Source organism: Coregonus clupeaformis, chromosome 20 (genome assembly GCF_020615455.1).
Source record: "Coregonus clupeaformis isolate EN_2021a chromosome 20, ASM2061545v1, whole genome shotgun sequence".
Lineage (NCBI taxonomy): Eukaryota > Metazoa > Chordata > Actinopteri > Salmoniformes > Salmonidae > Coregonus > Coregonus clupeaformis.
The window spans coordinates 5,829,629-5,848,777 of record NC_059211.1 but is presented as its reverse complement, the minus strand read 5'-3'; the positions used below and the strand labels follow the sequence as shown (position 1 = coordinate 5,848,777).

Here is a 19,149-nt window from a genome sequence, read left to right as displayed (position 1 = left end):
CTGCTTAAGAGAAGGCTTAGACGTCTATCTCTGGCACTATCAAGCTGGAGACTGTCGCATCTTGCATTTCCTTTCTGACAGATATAATACCCTTTATGTGGATGGTCCCCTGAAATTGTATACAGCCAATATCCAGTTTTTGCATGGGCTTCTTATCTTTGTGCTGGAGGAGGTTATGTGAACAATAACAACAGGAATGTAATTGTTGTGTTGTTGTGCGATGCCCTGTTTGTCTTTTTGGCCAGGCAAGAACACTATCTTCTATCTTCTCCATCTGCTGGCAGTATCGCTGTCAGCAGTTTTGTTGGGTTAAAGGTTATACGATATCCAGCAGGAGAACATAACATAAACAATGAGAAATCATAGACCAATAAGGACTTTGTATAAACCGTCTCTGAAACCAATACAAGCCATTGACTAAAAACGCTAAGGAGATAGGATATGTTAATGCTCTGTGTTTCTTACTGTACAGTTCAATGTATTTCTGGTCTATCATATACATATATAATTTGTATGTATGTGACAAAAATGTGACATAATAAAAAGTTATCTAAAGGCATACATTAGGTCAAGCACTGTATTTGGTTTTCAAGTGCTGATTCAGTATTGAATGTGAAATACATTTTTATATTCACACATCATCCACGTTGAATTTAAAATATAATCTCATTGACCCATAACAAGTGAATATAGAACAAATGAACAATAAACATTTTTGTCAGATAACACCTGCTTTGTCATTTGGGCTACTTGAGGACACATTCTATTAAAATCCTCTCCCAGTGTAACTGATAGCCCCGTATTATCAACATTGAGATCAAATATCATGTAGGGCTTTGTCATCTGAACTTGTTTGGATCTTTGGTCACAGTTTGCTGTCAATGAGCCCAAATCAAAAAATGTATTAATCTGGGACAATTTAATAAAAGAGTAGTATAAGACCCACATATGATTTTTAGATGTTTATTTAGAAATCTGATTTGACCTATATACATTTTGATTTTCTACATTTATGTACATCATCCACACATAATCACCGCCCTCTAAACATTCAGCACTATAATCTTTGCACATTAATTCCAACCTTTCCCGCATTTAATTAAATATCAAACACCCTCTTGGGCTCCCCTCGTCTGCGGGGCTATTAACATTATATCATACATGTATCAGCAGTAGTTTATTCACAGTTTCAATGTAAACCCTCAACCCAATTCATGTCAAGTAAATTTATATCAGCACATTCAAATCCATGGACACATACAGTATACAGAAATGAGTTTGGACATCTTTTTTAGTTTCCAGTACACGATTAGAAGTCCAGATCAAGTTTAATTTCAAAACTGAACAATCTCACTGAAGTGCAGTGACCCATAACAATGGCTAGCTCTACATTGGACTGCAGGGTCAGATGTAATAAAATAAATGACATGATGATTTTTAAAAACTATTAACATGGTCAAATATGCCTACAAGACATTGATGCCTTGACAAATAACTCCATCGGTTAGAAATAAATATTATTCAAATGCCTACCCATGTGAGAAGGGGACTTTTTAAACTACATTGGTGAGGTAAAGACACTTTATTTCGTCCTATCTTATGAGGTCCATGTTACTACAGTATCGGTAAAGCCTGGTCAAAATGAACAAGGTGTTGGACATTCAATACACAGTCAAAGGGATGTGTAACAACGTGAGGCAGCTCGCTGTCCTTTGCAGCACTGTCTTCCACTACCTCAAGCCCCTTGGTTTGGTGTCTCTGAATGTGCCTGCTGACATTGAGAGTCCTACAAAATGCCACCAGAATATAAATAATTCAAAAGCAATTAATGTTTCTTAAAAAACATTTCCAGATCATTTACTTCCAACAATGGATGATTCCACTCCACTGCGATGCAGTACATATTTTTTTTTTTAAATATTGTCCAGGTTCTTTTCTGAATTGGATGTCAACTTTAAGTTAACATCTGCCTCCCACCCCTCCCCGTTCACACATTCCCAACTCTTACCCCACCCCCGGGGTTCCCACCCAAGAACGAGCTCATGAGGTTCTTTTCTCCCCTCCAACAGGCCATAAGATCTCCACTTTCTGCGAGCAGATGAGATTACTGTTCACCAGGTTCCACATGTGTATGAGGTCCGGCGGCAGCAGCTTGTGGACCACGATCATGCTCTTAAAGAAACAAGGTTCTTGGTTAAGCTTGCTGTTCCTGTTCTTGACCAGGCCAAATGTCTTAAAGGCATTATGCTTGATGGGCGTGACCTGCAGCACCTCCAGACACATGCCCAGGAACACATCGTCGATGGGGTACAGCTCCAGAGAGTCTGAGGCCCAGTAGAGCCTCCTGGCCAGGGGCGCATCCATGAGGAACCCACCTCCTCCAGCGTATGGAGGGTAGTGGGTCTTGTTGTAAAGCGCTTGTGGGATGTAGTACTTGTTCTCCTTCTTACGAATGGGCTTGGCCTTGAAGAGCACGTCGCCGACGAAGAGGTTCTTGACGTAGGTGCTGGCCTTCAGATACTCGAAGATGTTCGCCACGCTGACGAAGACGTCGTCGTCGCCCTTGAAGATGTAGCGCACGTCGGCACAGAAGGTGGAGAACCACTTGAGGAAGTGTGTCTCCTTGAGGGTCAGGTTGAAGAAGCTATCCTGGAAGTCCCACTGGAGGATATCTCCGTAGATGTAGTCCTCATACTCCAGGAGCTTCTGGTGGTTGGCCTTCTCAGCCTTGTTGGACGGTGTCCCCAGCAGGAAGACCGTCTTCAACTTCTTGCCGTCCACCACCTGCTCCTTGCCCCATGTCTTGCGGATCACCTCACGGCGGTCGTGTTGCGTGGCAATGGACTTGATGACCATGAGCAGGTAGGTCTCCCCCAAGCACTTCTCCGGATGGTTGATGAGCATGGGGAAGAAGCGGCAGTGGCGGTACAGCAGGAACTGCTTGAAGTTGGCCTCCAGGCCCCTGAACCAGTCCTGGTTGGTAAAGTTGAGGTTGGCACTGCAGTTGGCAATGGACACGTCCCAGGTCCGGGAGCCAGCTCGCTCATGGGTGACGCTGGGCTCCTCCATGGTGCCAGTGGCGGCAGCCGCAGGTTCAGCTTGTTTGGGCTTGCTGGCCTTCCAGAAGGTGTTGGTCACTGGGTAGAGGCCCTTCTTCTGCTGCAGGGCCATGTCCTCCCCTCCCTCGGAGGTGGCCTCCATGCGAGCCTGCCTCTCAATTTGGAAAGGAGCCCCGGTGCCGATGCTCCCTCTCTGGACCACCGTCAATGTCACTACAGCCAGAAAGAACATGACACACACCCGCTTGTACACCCTCCACCGATCCCGAGTTGTCATCCTGGAGAGAGACAGGCAGAAAGGGGCTGTTAGTCAGATGAAGAGGACATCAAAGTAATCTACCATTACAAATAATTTACTAACTTTGATAATGATAGCCTAAAAGAATGCCTTTGGGCAACACTCCCTAAATCTGGTCCATAAGAACATATTCACACATACAGTTGAAGTCGGAAGTTTACATACACCTTAGCCAAATACATTTAAACTCAGTTTTTCACAATTCCTGACATGTAATCCTAGTAAATATTCCCTGTTTTAGGTCAGTTAGGATCACCACTTTATTTTAAGAATGTGAAATGTCAGAATAATAGTAGAGAGAATGATTTATTTCAGCTTTTATTTATTTCATCACATTCCCAGTGGGTCAGAAGTTTACATACACTCAATTAGTATTTGGTAGCATTGCCTTTAAATTGTTTAACTTGGGTCAAATGTTTTGGGTAGCCTTCCACAAGCTTCCCACAATAAGTTTGGTGAATTTTCGCCCATTCCTCCTGACAGAGTTGGTGTAACTGAGTCAGGTTTGTAGGCCTCCTTGCTCGCAAATGCTTTTTCAGTTCTGCCCACAAATGTTCTATAGGATTGAGGTCAGGGGTTTGTGATGGCCACTCCAATACCTTGACATTGTTGTCCTTAAGCCATTTTGCCACAACTTTGGAAGTATGCTTGTGGTCATTGTCCATTTGGAATACCCATTTGCGACTAAGCTTTAACTTCCTGACTGATGTCTTGAGATGTTGCTTCAATATATCCACATAATTTTCCTTCCTCATGATTCCATCTATTTTGTGAAGTGCACCAATCCCTCCTGCAGCAAAGCACTCCCACAGCATGATGCTGCCAACCCCCTGCTCCACGGTTGGGATGGTGTTCTTCGGCTTGCAAGCCGCCCCCTTTTCCCTCCAAACATAACGATAGTCATTATGGCCAAACAGTTATATTTTTGTTTCATCAGACCAGAGGACATTTCTCCAAAAAGTATGATCTTTGTCCCCATGTGCAGTTGCAAACCGTAGTCTGGCTTTTTTATGGTGGTTTTGGAGCAGTGGCTTCTTCTTTGCTGAGCGGCCTTTCAGGTTATGTTGATATAGTCCTAGTTTTACTGTGGATATAGATACTTTTGTACCTGTTTCCTCCAGCATCTTCACAAGGTCCTTTGCTGTTGTTCTGGGATTGATTTGCACTTTTTGCACCAAAGTACATTCATCTCCTTCCTGAGTGGTATGACGGCTGCGTGGTCCCATGGTGTTTATACTTGCGTACTATTGTTTTCCAGATGAACGTGGTACCTTCGGGCGTTTGGAAATTGCTCCCAAGGATGAACCGGACTTGTGGAGGTCTACAATTTTTTTCTGAGGTCTTGGCTGATTTCTTTTGATTTTCCCATGATGTCAAGCAAAGAGGCACTGAGTTTGAAGGTAGGCCTTGAAATACATCCACAGGTACACCTCCAATTGACTCAAATGATGTGAATTAGCCTATCAGAAGCTTCTAAAGCCATGACATCATTTTCTGGAATTTTCCAAGCTGTTTAAAGGCACAGTCAACTTAGTGTATGTAAACTTCTGACCCACTGGAATTGTGAGAAAGTGAAATATAAGTGAAATAATTAAACAATTGTTCAAAAATTACTTGTGTCATGCACAAAGTAGATGTCCGAACCGACTTGCCAAAACTGTAGTTTGTTAACAAGAAATGTGTGAGTGGTTGAAAAACAAGTTTTAATGACTCCAACCTAAGTGTATGTAAACTTCCGACTTCAATTGTATTGGAACATGTTACATTGCTTTTATATTTACCCTAGAGATTGGGATATGATTCTGCTCTGAATATCTACAACAGAATGTTGATCAGGCAATGTGTGATTCTATCAAACTAACAAAAAATATGTTGATTTACTAACATTTTCTTATTGGAAAATATACTGGCAGATCTGAGCTCATTGTTTGATACTTGCAATGAATTGCTTAGAAATGTAGGCTCTCATGCTATAACACACACATGTATATATATATGCTTTGTGTCACGCCCTGACTCAGGGGACACTTATATGTTGAGTCAGGGTGTGTATATTCCTTGTTGTGTTTGTTTTATGTTGTAGGATCTAGTTTTCTAGATCTATGTTGGCCGGTGTGGTTCCCAATCAGAGGCAGCTGTCGCTCGTTGTCTCTGATTGGGGACAATACTTAGGCAGCCTATTGGCACTAGTGGGTTTTGGGATCTTGTTCCGTGTGAGGTATGTTGTTTGTGTACCTTGGACTTCACGTTTCGTTTCGTTTGTTGTTTTGTCGGGTGTTTATTCGGTTCAAATAAACATGTATGCTTATCACGCTGCGCCTTGGTCTGACCCGTCTATGAACGAGCGTGACAGGAGATCCCACCAGACCTGGACCAAGCAGTGTGCCGAGGAGGAGCAGAGAGGATGGACTTGGCAGGAGATTAGAGAGGATCTGGCAAGAAAGATGGAGGCCCTGATCAGGGTGGAGAGGCAATCCCAAGAAAATTTTTTGGGGGGGCACACGGTGTGGACGACGAGGCAGCAGGAGGACGCGACAGGGCAGATCTGCTGGTTAGGAGAGGAGGCCACCAGATTACGGGGGCCATTGGTTCAGAGGGAGCAGAAGGAAGGTGTAGAGGCACGGCGAGAGGAGCTGGTTGGCAGCAGAAGGAGCGGGGGTTAATAAAGGGAACCCAGTCCTGCTCCTCGCACCAAGCAAGTGGTGCGTGTCGCCAGTCCGGTCTGGCCCGTTCCTGCTCCCCGCACTAAGCCAGTGGTGCGTGAAACCAGTACGGCCCGGCCCATTCCTGCCCCTCGCACCAAGTTAGTGGTGCGCGTCGCCAGCCCGGTCCAGCCTGTTCCTGTCCCTCGCACCAAGCCAGTGGTGCGCGTCGCCGGCCCGGCCTGTTCCTGCCCATTGCACCAAGCCAGTGGTGCGCGTCGCCAGCCCGGTCCGGCCTGTTCCTGTCCCTCGCACCAAGCCAGTGGTGCGCGTCGCCAGCCCGGTCCGGCCTGTTCCTGCTCCTCGCACCAAGCAAGTGGTGCTTGTGTCCAGTCCGGCACAGCCCGTGCCTGTTCCACCGGTGCCTGGTCCGGCACCGGTCAGCTGCTCCACTCCGGAGCCAGAGCAGTCCGCTCCACCGGTGCCCAGTTCAGCTCCAGTCAGCTGCTCCACTCCGGAGCCAGAGCAATCCGCTTCACCGGGGTTCAGTCCAGCTCCGGTCAGCGGCTCCACTCCGGAGCCAGACATCAGCCCCTCTCCAGGTTCGGGGTCTCCCACACCAGGGTCCAGACAGGGCGTGGAATATAGTGGGAGGAAGGAGAGGGGAAGCAACGCGCCGAGGTCTAGACCAGAACAGGGGCGCAACAGGGAGGCGAAGAGTGAGAGGTCGTCACGCCCTGAGCCGGATCCGCCTCCAAGGCGGACTGCCCACCCGACCCCTACCCTGTTATGTTTATGTTGTGCGGTCGGAATCCGCACCTTTGGGGGGGGGGGGGGTACTGTCACGCCCTGACTCAGGGGACGCTTACAGTGGGGGGAAAAAGTATTTAGTCAGCCATCAATTGTGCAAGTTCTCCCACTTAAAAAGATGAGAGAGGCCTGTAATTTTCATCATAGGTACACGTCAACTATGACAGACAAATTGAGAAAAAATTATCCAGAAAATCACATTGTAGGATTTTTTATGAATTTATTTGCAAATTATGGTGGAAAATAAGTATTTGGTCACCTACAAACAAGCAACATTTCTGGCTCTCACAGACCTGTAACTTCTTCTTTAAGAGGCTCCTCTGTCCTCCACTCGTTACCTGTATTAATGGCACCTGTTTGAACTTGTTATCAGTATAAAAGACACCTGTCCACAACCTCAAACAGTCACACTCCAAACTCCACTATGGCCAAGACCAAAGAGCTGTCAAAGGACACCAGAAACACAATTGTAGACCTGCACCAGGCTGGGAAGACTGAATCTGCAATAGGTAAGCAGCTTGGTTTGAAGAAATCAACTGTGGGAGCAATTATTAGGAAATGGAAGACATACAAGACCACTGATAATCTCCCTCGATCTGGGGCTCCACGCAAGATCTCACCACGTGGAGTCAAAATGATCACAAGAACGGTGAGCAAAAATCCCAGAACCACACGGGGGGACCTAATGAATGACCTGCAGAGAGCTGGGACCAAAGTAACAAAGCCTACCATCAGTAACACACTACGCCGTCAGGGACTCAAATCCTGCAGTGCAAGACGTGTCCCCCTGCTTAAGCCAGTACATGTCCAGGCCCGTCTGAAGTTTGCTAGAGTGCATTTGGATGATCCAGAAGAGGATTGGGAGAATGTCATATGGTCAGATGAAACCAAAATAGAACTTTTTGGGTAAAAACTCAACTCGGTCGTGTTTGGAGGACAAAGAATGCTGAGTTGCATCCAAAGAACACCATACCTACTGTGAAGCATGGGGGTGGAAACATCATGCTTTGGGGCTGTTTTTCTGCAAAGGGACCAGGACGACTGATCTGTGTAAAGGAAAGAATGAATGGGGCCATGTATCGTGAGATTTTGAGTGAAAACCTCCTTCCATCAGCAAGGGCATTGAAGATGAAACGTGGCTGGGTCTTTCAGCATGACAATGATCCCAAACACACCACCTGGGCAACGAAGGAGTGGCCCCGTAAGAAGCATTTCAAGGTCCTGGAGTGGCCTAGCCAGTCTCCAGATCTCAACCCCATAGAAAAGCTTCGGAGGGAGTTGAAAGTCCGTGTTGCCCAGCGACAGCCCCAAAAACATCACTGCTCTAGAGGAGATCTGCATGGAGGAATGGGCCAAATACCAGCAACAGTGTGTGAAAACCTTGTGAAGACTTACAGAAAACGTTTGACCTGTGTCATTGCCAACAAAGGGTATATAACAAAGTATTGAGAAACTTTTGTTATTGACCAAATACTTATTTTCCACCATAATTTGCAAATAATTCATAGAAAATCCTACAATGTGATTTTCTGGATTTTTTTTCCTCATTTTATCTGTCATAGTTGATATGTACCTATGATGAAAATTACAGGCCTCTCTCATCTTTTTAAGTGGGAGAACTTGCACAATTGGTGGCTGACTAAATACTTTTTTCCCCCACTGTATATGTTGAGTCAGGGTGTGTATATTCCTTGTTGTTTGTTTTATGTTGTAGGATCTAGTATTCTAGATCTATGATGGCCGGTGTGGTTCCCAATCAGAGGCAGCTGTCGCTCGTTGTCTCTGATTGGGGACCATTCTTAGGCAGCCTATTGGCACTAGTGGGTTGTGGCATCTTTTTCCGTGTGAGGTATGTTGTTTGTGTACCTTGGACTAGTTTGTTGTTTTGTCGGTGTTTATTAGGTTCAAATAAACATGTATGCTTATCACGCTGCGCCTTGGTCTGACCCGTCTATGAACGAGCGTGACACTTTGTGACCCCCATAGGGGAATTTTGGGCTGTTTTATGTATAGCCTGAAAACACGGGAAAATGACAAGTGTCATGTGAAGACATAATGTGCCACTTAAATATGATTTCATGGAAATTAACTAGACAACATTTATTTGCTTAACCTTTTGAAGTAAGGTGAAAAAAGCTTACAAATAACAGCTAAAGACCAAACACGATTAATCACTTTAAATGTGTAAAGTTATGAGCTGTGACAGCTCCAATGCTTAAACACTTGTGACATTAATGTTGCAAAAATAATCTTCTGGTCAACCATTATCATTTGTGAATGCTAGTCTTTATATTGAAAGATTGAGTAAGAACAAACTGTGCGAATGCTAGACATTACGTGATAATGTCAAGGTGTCATCATACCCTGCAGTTGGAACTCCTTAAAGACCCGAGACACTCCCAGTCAGCGGGGCGAATTTTTTCTTTTCTTAATAAAAAACAACGTTTTACCCCTTTTTCTCCCCAATTGGTAATTACAGTCTTGTCCCATCGCAGCAACTCCCGTATGGACTCGGGAGAGGCGAAGGTTGAAAGCCATGCTTCCTCCGAACCATGACCATGCCAAGCCGCACTGCTTCTTGACACACTGCTCGCTTAACCCGAAAGCCAGCCGCACCAATGTGTCGGAGGAAACGACTTACAACTGGCGACCGTAGTCAGCGTGCATGCGCCCGGCCCGCAACAAGGAGTTCGCTAGAGCACGATGGGACAAGGACATCCCGGCCGGCCAAACCCTCCCCTAACCCGGACAATGCTGGGCCAATTGTGCGCCGCCTCCCGGTCACGGCTGGCTGCGACACAGCCTGGGATCAAACCCGGGTCTGTAGTGACGCCTCAAGCACTGCAGTGCCTTAGACCGCTGCACCACTCGGGAGGCCCAGCAGGGGCGGACTTAGTGATTTGGAGGCCCCAGGCAGAGGCCAGTCTGTATTATCAGCAGCACCTGTCTTTTTACTAAATAAATGCGTATTTGATCCCCCTAGAGTCTAAGGGCCCGGAGCTGGGTTTCTACTAAGCTAGCCTCGTTGAGAATCAGGCTTCCCTAACATGGGGAAGCCTGTGGAAGTTCATGGCAGAAAAATAGCTAAATAGGGATGGAGAATTTTAGGACCCTGTAGGTATACAAATATACATTTTTAAATGATTTGATGAAACATCGAACTAATTGAATAACAGATTCATACATGGAAAAACAGATTTAATCAAAAGGAAGTATGTTTTGAAGTTTATGTCCTATATCTCAGAGATATAAGGAAGTTCAGGAAAGAATAATAAAAAATGTTTACCCTGGAATTCCCTGTATACGTTTGACGTGGAAATGTACTATTCACTTCCATTCATTTTTCCAGGCCGGTAACGTTTACCTTCAGACGAGTCCCATGACACTTGTGGGAGTCGTAGAGCAAAATGGAGAATGCCACCATCTTGAGAGTCTCATCGTTCCAAAGATGCTACATTTTCGTGAGAAGACCAATTTTTTAGATGTCTTCTGGTCTAACAAACAAAGCTGTAGCTCTGCCACCTTCCACTGCAGATGCGGAAGGCCGACATCAGCGGATGCGGTAGATTGAGACGCAGCCCATGCAATTTTCTTTATATATATCTCTATCTTAAACAGACATATTTTGATGGGGATTATTTATTTATTATGCCTCGAGCAGAGCATGGGGGGGCCTCAAGCGGCTAAATTATTTTAATATATATTATTATACATATTTTTGTATTTCAACAATAAAAAATATGCCCAGCTCTTGATGATTTGAGGCCCTAGGCAATTACCTCTTCTGCCTAATGGTAAGTCCGCCAGTGCCAGTCAGACACACAGAAGTATTTGCACGGAGTGGACCATAAAACAAATATTTTAAGACATAGACTAGAATGCAATCACTATAACTGTTTTATTTCAGTTGTTAGATGATTTTCAGTCCATTAAGTAGTCTACTAAGATGTTGTGATGACCTGTCATCAAAAACCTGATGAGATTCAATTATCCCCATATGAGGGCCAATAAACTTCAATAGGCTATAGACCTATGCCTGTTACGCATTAATAAACAGCATTAACCATTGCAGAAAATAATGAAATGTGCTATTACAGTTATAGGGCAGGGATGTAGGCTATTTTAATATGTCTTAGTAGCCTAAGGCAGTGGTTTCCAATCAGGGTACTAGCACCCCTGGGGGTACTTGGCCTATCCACAGTGGGTAGCCTACTTGAGAAGACTCACTAGACCATAGGCCTACTGGTAAAATGCACATGAGGGGGTACTTCAGGGCGACTCCAGGCAGAGCAATATTCAGTTGGTGGTACAGTAATCGAAAAAGGTTAGGAACCACTGGCCTAAGGCATTACCGTTGGCCTCATTCTTATTCTAAGAATGGCAAGATGAAGAACACACTTGTGCGTGCAACTATGCCTCATAAAAAAAATGTATATAACCTCATACTATCATAATAATCAACAACAACAATAATAATAGCCTGCTTCTAATCAAGGACAGTGCACAACATTACGGTCGGTAGGCTATTCTTTTTTTTAAACAATCAAACTTACATTTTTGGAATGCTGATTCCAATTGGGTGGCTTCAAAACAGTTAACCGAGCGCAAGTAAAGTCACGAATATCAGCTTCTGATGCCTTAGCAAGGGATGGTTTGCTTGAGTACAGTCCTTTCAAATGGATGGAAAGAAATAGTGCATTCCGTCAAAACATTCAGTTTGAAGTATCTCTTGGAACTGAACGAGGAAACCAAAACGTTACTTTGCCTCCGGCCGCGTATTTCTCCGAAGCGCACCAGGTTGGGATCAATGCCATCAAGTGGATACCCGCGACTGCTCTGCCTTTTTAAAGCATGAGCGACGTTACGTAGGCTGTATGCAAATAGAGAGAGGCTGTATGAAGAGGGAGAGCAGTCCTTCCACCCATCCATAACATAGGCCAAACCAGCATAATCTCTCTCTATTCATACTTTAGCAATGGATCCGTCAGTTATGTGTTCACAAAAGCCATCTTGATTTCATGTTTTTGTTTCATCACATCTCCATCAATAAATAAGACCTACAAAGCAAATGTGTTTTTTCCCCTCAAATTTGGCAAAGCTGTCTCCAGATGTAACATCATTGACACAGCTGTGATCTATGGCTGCAGCAAAAATATTATTAACATCTAGTAATTATTATTATCTGTAGTAATAATCAATATAATATCAATGTAATAATAACAATATAGATATACAAAATAAAAATACATAGATAATAATATATGTATTGAAATGTTATTTCTATGCAATAACTTTATTGTAACTATTTTTTTTAATGTATTATTATTATTGTTGTTACATAATAATTTATATTATTCATAATAAATTATATTATGTGTAATAAATATATAATATATAATATTCATCCAAGCATATCAAACCTGTGGTCAGTCAATGCTGGGCTGTGAGAAATGGCGCACCTAGCTAAAGAAATATAAATACATATCTATTGCTTGGCAGCGGCATGTAATTTTAAGTGATTTTAAACAAATGGTCAACATTGTCTTGTTTATATAGCCAGGTATTTCGACACATGTTGTTTAGGGTTTGGTGCTGGATGAAAAGAAAGCCATAACCAATCTGTCTCCATGATCATAAAACACTTGTAGCTGCCAGAATTAAATTAGTAGCTAGTGGTTTTCATGATGAAAGTGTGTTTGATTTGAATATCTAAGTGAGTCCTCAGATGGAAGGAGATGACATTTGATAGCACTTGATATAGACATGTTAAGTCTGACTGTGTACCATGGATGACTTCTCAGCCAGGATTGCCACCAGAACTGTAACTGACAATATTGTCAACACGCTCCATCCAGGACACAATGCCGTGCAATTCACACTTCTGAAAGTGCTATCAGAACAGTACAGATGTCATCACAACCTCACTAAACCCACAGTAAACCGAAGCTTTACCGTCCCTGAACAGCCTATAGAGAAAGACCAAAAAAAAGACCTGCTTCAAAACAGGAATTTTTCAATCTGAACCCAGCTGTGTTCCAAAATCCCCTCTTCCTCTCCTATCTTCTATTTCCTGTATTCAACCAGCCATCCTTCTCCATGGGCCATGTGCATCCTGTCGTTTGCCGGGATTTCTTTTTTCAGTTTCCCCTCAGTCCTGATCAGTGGCTGTGTGGTCGCCGGGATTGCCCCTAGCAGAGAGGGACACTGTCACCCCCCAAACAACCCCCACTACTGATAAACACTGGGGTCAATCTCTCTCGCTCTGTCCCTCCACCCCCTGCTGCCTCTGGGGCACTGCCAAGCACATAACCCCCCACGCCACCACCTCTCCTGCCAGGACACAAGGCCCAGCGCCAGCAGAGAACTCATGGTCCTGGCCTGGATAACTCTCCCCTAAATGGACTCAGTCTCTTCTTGATAACTGTTATGTTTCCTGGCTAAAATGTTTAACTCTTGAGAGTATTGGTGTACTGTTGATAATATTAACGGAAAAAAAAGGAGGAATACAAACCACGTTTCCATCCACAGATTTTATGTCAGTAAAGTCATACTGTAATAAAATAAAATCACGACAGCTGTGATGGAAACAGGGTGTTTCGGTAGCCTACAATTTTATAAATACCAACAGATAATTTGTTCGTTCGACATGGTGGAATCTTTTTTTGTCGGTTAAATTAAATATGAGAGAAATGGCGGTAGAAACGCCTTCATGTGCAAATATTGATATAATGACCATCATATGGAAGTAAACTTGGAGTCATGCGATGATACGGTGTGTGGTCCTCCCACTACAACTCGGGAAACCATGCAGTTTATTAGGCTACAGATAAAATAAGTTATGATGAACTTCACAGGGTGGTAAAAGTGCTCTGTGATCTTGATGCTCCTTTCCAATAAATATTGAGGGTCTTATTATGGTGACAACAGTGCCTTCAGAAAGCATTCACACCCTTTGACTATTTCCACATTTTGTTGTGTTACAGCCTGAATTTAAAATAGATTAAATGGAGATGTTGTGTCACTGGCCTACACACAATACCCCACAATGTCAAAGTGGAATGATGTTATAAAAAAAAAAAAAAAAAAAGCTGAAATGTCTTGTGTCAATTATTCAACCCGTTTCTTATGGCAAGCCTAAATATGTTCAGGAGTAAACATTTGCTCATGTCACATAAGTTGCATGGACACTGCAACAATAGTAATATGATTTTTGAAAGACTACCTCATCTCTGTACCCCATACCTACAATTATTATTATTATTACGTTGCCTCAGTGGAGTAGTGAATTTCAAACACAGATTCAACCACAAAGACCAGGGAGGTTTTCCAATGCCTCGCAAAGAAGGACACCTATTGGTAGATGGGTAAAAAAAAAGCACACATTGAATATCCCTTTGAGCATGGTGAAGTTATTAATTACACTTTGGATGGTGTATTAAGACACCAAGTCACTACAAAGACAAAGGTGTCCTTCCTAACTCAGTTGCCGGAGAAGAAGAAAAGCGCTCAGGGACTTTCAAAAAGTTACATATTTTAATGGCTGTGATAGCAGATAACTGAGGTTGGATCAACAACATTGTAGTTACTCCACAATACTAACCGAATTGACAGAGTGAAAAGAAGGAAGCCTGTACAGAATAATAATATTTCAAAACATGCATCCTGTTCGAAACAAGGCATTAAAGTAATACTGCAGAAAATTTGGCAAAGCAATTCACTTTTTGTCCTGAATACAAAGTATGTTTGGGGCAAATCCAACGCAACACATTACTGAGTACCACTCTTCATATTTTCAAGCATAGTATTGGCTGCATCATGTTATGGGTATGATTGCAATCGTTAAGGACTGGGGAGTATTTCAGGATAAAAAAGAAACGGAATGGAGCTAAGCACAAGCAAAATCCTAGAGGAAAACCTGGTTCAGTCTGTGTTCTACCAGACACTGGGAGATGAATTCACCTTTCAGCAGGACAATAACCTAAAACACAAGGCCAAATCTACACTGGAGTTGCTTACTAAGAAGACAGTGAAGGTTCCTGAGTGGCCGAGTTATAGTTTCGACTTAAATCTACTAGAAAATCTATGGCAAGACCTGGAAATGGTTGTCTAACAATGATTAACAACCAATTTGGCAGAGCATGAAGAATTTTGATAAGAATAGGGGGCAAATGTTGCACAATCCAGGTGTGGAAAGCTCTTAGAGACTTACCCAGAAAGACTCACAGCTGTATTCTAAAAACATATTTTCTCTTTGTCATTATGGGGTATTGTTTATAGATGGGTTTAATAGATTTTGAATTCAGGCTGTAACACAACAAAATGTGGAATAAGTCTAGGGGTATGAATACTTACTGAACTCACTTCAATGATGGATGCTTTACTACCGTTTGACAAATAAAACTATTCTCACTCGTATCCATAATAATCTCCTCATGTAGACCATACCCGCACAGTCTACCCGCACTGTATCTGAGAGCTGTTATTCCAAGACCAAACCCAATGGGCATAACACGTCATTTTGACATTTAATTCTGGGTACATTCTGGTCGTGACATCATTATGACCAAAATATGACTAGTTTAAGACCAGTTTAATCTCCAAATGCAGGTGTAAAATGCAGTTTATTTCTGTAGCCTATCTTGCGTTTTATGGCTGTAATGACAGGCAACATTTGGAGTTGGGTTGGATATAGTAATGGTAGGCTACAGTATTTCTTACAATATTCTATTTTGACTGGAATTGTGTTGGTTATTTTTAACGTGCAGAATTTATTCAATTTCAAAATAGTTTTGCAAAATACTTTACTCATCAGATTGTAAGATTGTGCTGCTTTCCCTCCTTTTTTGTAATAATTTCTCAATGAGTTTGTGACGACAGTTGCAGGAAATGTCATTTCCGGGGTGCTATTCAATTTCTTTGCCCCCAAAAGGTGTGTGCACAGCCCTGAATCTTCTCCTCAAGCTTCTATGCTGGAAAATCTGGAACAATCGTGCATTTTATGATAAAAGTACAATTTTTGGCACAGAGATAGATTTATGTAAAATGTTTACATTTAGTCATTTAGCAGACACCATTAAAAATTAGGCCCAAGGGCACATCAACAGAGTCAGCTCTGGGATTCGAAACAGCTACCTTTCAGTTACTACCTGACCCCCTGAAACTATTTAGATATAGAGCCACCCCGGGGGGGGGGCATGGCAACCATTTTTCAAAATGGCCACCAATGGTGGGCCTGCCATTATTTTACAATTCAGAAAGACAGTTTTGAGATAAAGACACCACATTTGGAACAGAAGTAGGTTTATGGACCCTGAAAATATGTAGATACGGAGTCACCACAGATTTGGCCACTGGGGGGCATGGCAGTTATCTTATGAAATTGCCACAGACAGTAATACAATTTACAGTTCAGAAGTCCTATTTTGAGATGAACACACCAAATTTGGCACAGAGGTAAATTTAGGTACCCTAAAAAGATTTTGATATAGAGCCCCCACAGATTTGGCCCCTGGGGGCCGTGGCAGCCATTTGACTAAAAGGCTGCAGACTGTACCACTATTTTACAAACCTTAAATTTTTAAGCCTGTGACTTAAAACCACCCTTAGCCAAAGATTGAATATATTTTGGGTCTAATGGTTAAGACATTTGGTTCTGGAGTAGGAGACTGGGGTTTACATCCTACCAGTAACATGAGCATGTAAATAAATGGCTACTAAAGCTACTTTGCAATGCCCATATCAGGAGCATTGCAGGAGCAAATTCAGACTAAATACAGCTGTAACTGGGAAAATATTGCAGCCATTACGTTGAAATAGTTCACAATTGCTGTGAACAATTCTCTCACGCTGTGTTTCAGTCAGAACTGTGCCACAGTTTACTTTCAACCTGTTTCATGAACAAAGATATGACACACTAGTTTTCTAATTTTGGGTGAATATGTTCAGCAATTGGAACAAATCAAAGGCCATGTCACAGTTTAGTATATAACCAACTCAGTGGCGTTGTGGTTAGAGTGTTTGCCCTGAGATTGGAAGGTTGGTGGTTTGATCCCCAGCCGAGTCATACCAAAAACAGTAAAAATGGAACCTTATACGTCTCTGCTTGGAACCACCACAGTATTAAAAACATAGATTGGGGGCAAGGGGGCTGTACATCAAGCTGTCCACTACATAAACAGGAGTTAGGTTCCTATGAGCTGTTCTGTCTTGCTCGTGCAAGGCTACTGACAGAGTTTAGTATGACTGTTGAGGTGAAGGTGTACTTCCTGCACCCGAAGGAACCTCCAACATCATAATTCAAAATAATAATTATTGCATCAGTGCAGCCAAGCACAGCAACAGACAGAATATACACCCTCCATAAGGGATGAGTACAGCATCAAAAGCCCTGGAACTAACCAGCACATTTTTACTAGTGGCTTGGACCTGATGCCCTGTAGATCAACCAATGCCGTATATCAACCAATGACAGGCATGTTAGGAGATGTACACATGGGTCTCTAAACTATAACATACAGTGTAACATCTAGCCTAATTGGGGTCAAAGGCATTTTGTAAGATAGCTGTCACAGCCCCTAGGGGCCAAAGCTGTAGTGCCTCCAAATCTAAATATTTTTGGGGTACATTAATCTAACTCTGTGCCACATTTGGTGGATTTATCTAAAAAAAATGCCTTCAGAACTATAACATTAAATTATCAACAGTGGCCATTGTGTAACATGCCATGGCCTCCAGGGGCCAAATCTGGGGTGGCTCCATATCTGAATCTTTTCAGTGTCCATAAATCTACATCTGTGCCAAATTTGGTGTTTTAATCACAAAATGCAAGATTGTCTCGCTTTGCTGCCCCATTATTTCACATGTTAAGGTGATAACCGGCAAGTTTGGCCTGAGAGTACGCTTTCCACTAGTTACCACAGACACAAAGTAAAAATTGGCTATATTGTAAACATTTATGAAAACAACGTTTAGATTTGTGGTCTTAATTTAAGGTTAGGGTTAGGCATAAGGTTAGCACTATGGTTAATGTTAGGGTTAATTTAAAAATCACATTAAAAAATATATAAATTGTAGAAATAGGCAGCGTTTATGACTTTGTGGCTATGGTAACTAGTCCCGACGACCCGAGATAATTAATTATCCAATATACTAGTAGAAAAGTCAGTGGTTTCGGTTGGACAGTTGGAAAGCTTGCTGATGAGAGGGTTTGAGGGAGTTGGAGGTTGGCCCTTCTGTGGTGATAGGGGATGTTCCTCCATGGTTACGCCCATATCCTGTTGTTGATCTAACCTTGGTAGAGAAAAGGAAAGATTGGTCAGAAGTCAGTGACACAGGGAAACTGGTTGACAATTACAGTACCAGTCAAATGTTTGGACACACCTACTCAGTCAAAGGTTTTTCTTTATTTTTACTATTTTCTACATTGTAGAATAATAGTGAAGACATCACTATGGTTGTTGACTCCTGAGTGGCGCAGTGGTCTAAGGCACTGCATCGCAGTGCTAACTGTGCCACTAGAGATCCTGGTTCGAATCCAGGCTCTGTCGCAGCCGGCCGCGACCGGGAGACTCATGGGCGGCACACAATTGGCCCAGCGTCGTCCAGGGTAGGGGAGGGAATGGCCGGCAGGGATGTAGCTCAGTTGATAGAGCATGGTGTTTGCAACGCCAGGGTTGTGGGTTCGATTCCCACGGGGGGCCAGTATAAAAAAATATGTGTTTAACTGTAAGTCGCTCTGGATAAGACCGTCTGCTAAATGACTAAAATGTAAATGTAAAACTATGAAATAACACATATGGAATCATGTAGTAACCCAAAAAGTGTTAAACACATCAAAATATATGTTACATTTGCGATTCTTCAAATATCCACCCTTGCCTTGATGACAGCTTTGCCCACTCTTGGCATTCTCTCAACCAAATGTAGAAAATAGTAAAAAATAAAGAAAAACCCTGGAATGAGTAGGTGTGTCCAAACTTTTGACTGGTACTGTATGCCAGTGTCTGTAGAAAGGTAGCTAACTTTAGCTAGCTAAGTCTGACATTTGACTGCTGTCTGACACTGTTTCAGTCAGCTAGCGTTAGCTAGCTAGCTACGACAGCTAAGTTTTACTTTTTCTAGCTAGTATCTAGCTAGACCGCCTGGGTTAAATTAACAAAGTTGGAAGCTAATGTTATATGCATCCAAGAGCTAGCTAATGTAAGCTAGTTAGTTGCTGCTGGTCTACTCATTGGTTTTCTCTCTCTCTGTGTATGTGTGTGTGTTTGACTGCTTTCCAAAACCCCTTCTCTTCCCTTCCTCTGTCAGTGGCCATCTGCTTGCAGGCCCATCCCCACTGGCA

At 42.9% G+C, this 19,149-nt stretch overlaps 1 protein-coding gene across 1 annotated transcript; it reads right to left on the bottom strand.

Annotated features, from left to right (window-relative positions):
* Nucleotides 1–949: 949 nt before the first annotated feature.
* On the bottom strand, nucleotides 950–11,643 carry LOC121532789 (UDP-GlcNAc:betaGal beta-1,3-N-acetylglucosaminyltransferase 7). Its single transcript, XM_041838582.2, has 2 exons — nucleotides 11,363–11,643; nucleotides 950–3,337 (listed from the first exon to the last, which is right to left on the bottom strand). Coding segments are annotated over exons 1-2 (1,299 nt in total). The 5' UTR covers nucleotides 11,365–11,643; the 3' UTR covers nucleotides 950–2,040.
* Between the last annotated feature and the right edge of the window lie 7,506 nt (nucleotides 11,644–19,149).